The 2,833-nt window shown below is 40.1% G+C and overlaps 1 protein-coding gene across 1 annotated transcript in view; it reads left to right on the top strand.

The window, feature by feature from the left end:
* The window catches only part of LOC107732195 (plastin-2-like), a 17,325-nt gene that overhangs the window by 9,379 nt on the left and 5,113 nt on the right, over positions 1–2,833 (top strand). Inside the window, exons 8-11 of the mRNA XM_016543468.1 lie at positions 612–754; positions 1,391–1,486; positions 1,570–1,765; positions 2,336–2,414. Of these exons, the coding sequence (XP_016398954.1) occupies positions 612–754; positions 1,391–1,486; positions 1,570–1,765; positions 2,336–2,414 (514 nt within the window). The remainder of the gene's footprint in view (positions 1–611; positions 755–1,390; positions 1,487–1,569; positions 1,766–2,335; positions 2,415–2,833) is intronic.

Below are 2,833 nucleotides of genomic sequence, written 5' to 3'. Positions count from 1 at the left end.
CTCTCTCTCTCTCACACACACACACACTCTCTCTCTCTCTCACACTCACACTCTCTCTCACACACACACACACACTAGCCATTAACTTAAACAGAACGTTTCCTAATGGTTGTTTTTAGGTTAGCTTTACAATCATAAAATAACTTTACAGAATGTTGCCTAATAGCTATTTTAGGTTATATTTTTACAACTTTAAAATAGAGAATGTTCTGTGTAAGTTAATATATGACTGTAAAAATAAAAGTAACCATCAGAGAACATTCTGTACAAGTTATTTTATAGTTGTAAAAATGAAACCATGAGGGAATGTTTTGTATACATTAATGTATGGTTGTAATATAAACCTAAAAACAACCATTAGTTGGTTTATGTTATTTTAATGTTGTCTAAAAACCTCCCTGCAATGTTCCGAGAACATTATTTTATGGTTGTAAGAAATACAAATCTAAAATAGAACATTCCTGGAACATTATTATTGGTTATTCCTGGAACGTTTATTTGGTTAAAACAAAAACCAAATACTAACATTAGGGAATGTTGAGAGTTTGCGTATTTCTTTCGAGTAAACGACACGTGTGTTGATCTAACGCATGCCGTGTGTGTGTGTGCAGCTCTGATCTCTCTGCTCAGGGATGGAGAGAGTCTGGAGGATCTGGTCAAGCTGTCTCCTGAGGAGCTGCTGCTGCGCTGGGCTAACTATCACCTGGAGGAGGCCGGCTGCTCCAAGATCAACAACTTCAGCTCCGACATCAAGGTAACCACGCTCAGACTGATCCATAGACAGAGAAACATCCATCCATCTATCTCTCTGTCTGTCTATCTATCCATCCATCTATCTATCTATCCATCTCTCTGTCTGTCTATCCATCCATTCATCCATCTCTCTGTCTATCCATCCATCTCTCTCTCTGTCTATCCATCCATCCATCCATCTCTCTGTCTGTCTATCTATCCAGCCATCCATCCATCTCTCTGTCTGTCTATCTCTCTCTCTTTCTATCCATCCATCTATATATCTATCTTACTACCTGTCTATCTATCCATCCATCCATCTCTCTGTCCGTCTATCTATCCATCCATCTATCTATCTATCTCTCTGTCTGTCTATCTATCTATCTATCCATCCATCCATCTCTCTGTCCGTCTATCTATCTCTCTGTCTATCTATCTATCCATCCATCCATCTCTCTGTCCGTCTATCTATCCATCCATCCGTCCGTCCGTCCGTCTGTCCATCATGAGCGACTCTACTATCATGTAGTTCCTGCTGTGTAGTTCCTGCTGTGATTCTGTAAATCAGTGTAAATGAAGCTGCTCTCTGAATGTAAATATGCCGGAAGCACTGTGATGGACACAGCGCTCATAACCTCACCTTCACTGTCGTCTGAAGGACTCCAAGGCCTATTACAACATCCTGAACCAGGTGGCACCCAAAGGAGACGAGGAGGGCGTCCCGGCCATCCCGATCGACATGTCTGGGATTCGGGTGAGGAAACCGCTCATCAGTACATCATTAACATGCACACATTGAGACAGCACTGAGAACACATGATCATCTCGCCATCGCAGGAGAAAGACGAGCTGAAGAGAGCTGAGACCATGCTGGAGCAGGCAGAGCGCCTCGGATGCCGTCAGTTCGTCACGGCCACAGACGTGGTGCGAGGAAACCCCAAACTCAACCTGGCCTACGTGGCCAACCTCTTCAACAAGTACCCAGCTCTGAAGAAGCCCGAGAACCAGGACATCGACTGGAGCTCCATCGAGGGTGAGTCCGTCTGAACCGTCAGATCATTTCATCTACAAACCTTCTGCTGAACCCAAAACAAGAGGTTTCTACCAAACCGTTTCAGTTCCCATTGACTTTCATTGACTTTTTTGTCCATATAATTAAAGTAAATGGAAACCGAAACAGTTTGATTCCCAAGACTCTTCAAAACATCATACAGGTTTGGAGCAACATGATTGAAAGTAATTAATGGGAACTGAAATAGATCAATGCCATGGTCAGAAGTTGTTTTTATCAGCTAAAGAATATTGCAAAAAGATCCATCCATCCATCATTGGATCTTTCTATTCATCAAAGAATCCTGACAAAAATGTACTCAACTGTTTTAAATATTGATAATAATAATAATCAGAAATGTTTCTTGAGCAGCAAATCAGCATATTATACTGATTTCTGAAGATCATGTGACACTGAAGACTGGAGTAATGATGCTGAAAATACAGCTGCGCATCACAGAAATACATTACAGTTTACAATATATTGTAAAGCTGCTGATCAATATTCAGAGATCATGTTAAACTGATATGATCATGTTCTCATGTCTGTCAGGAGAGACCAGAGAGGAGCGAACCTTCAGGAACTGGATGAACTCACTGGGCGTCAATCCACGCGTCAATCATCTCTACGTGTGAGTGTCAGAAACACACAACAGCATAACACGTCAATGAATAACAGTAAATAAAATTTTAAAAAAAAACAGCTAAGAATTTAGTGATGCCGAAATTTCGACAACAAAGAAAATTTTTTGCTGAAACTTTTGGTTTCATCCAAATTTTTAAGGGTTGAAATTATTGACATTTAATTAGTGCTTCTCTGATGACGTGTTTACATTTACCTCAGGAAAGACATTCAGTGTCCATAAACTCACGAGTCAGGTAGAGAGCAGCATTTTGATAAATAAATGCACTATGGAGTAATCTTGCATTAAAGGCACAATATGTAAGATTTTTTTATTAAAATATCCAGAAACCACGAGAACAGTGTTATATATTTTGCTGACTTGTGTACTTACATTATCCCAAATGTTTCGAAGAATGTTTAAATCCA

Source organism: Sinocyclocheilus rhinocerous, unplaced genomic scaffold (assembly GCF_001515625.1).
Source record: "Sinocyclocheilus rhinocerous isolate Xijiao unplaced genomic scaffold, SAMN03320098_v1.1 scaffold1511, whole genome shotgun sequence".
Classification (NCBI taxonomy): domain Eukaryota; kingdom Metazoa; phylum Chordata; class Actinopteri; order Cypriniformes; family Cyprinidae; genus Sinocyclocheilus; species Sinocyclocheilus rhinocerous.
This window is presented reverse-complemented; position numbering and strand designations above follow the sequence as displayed.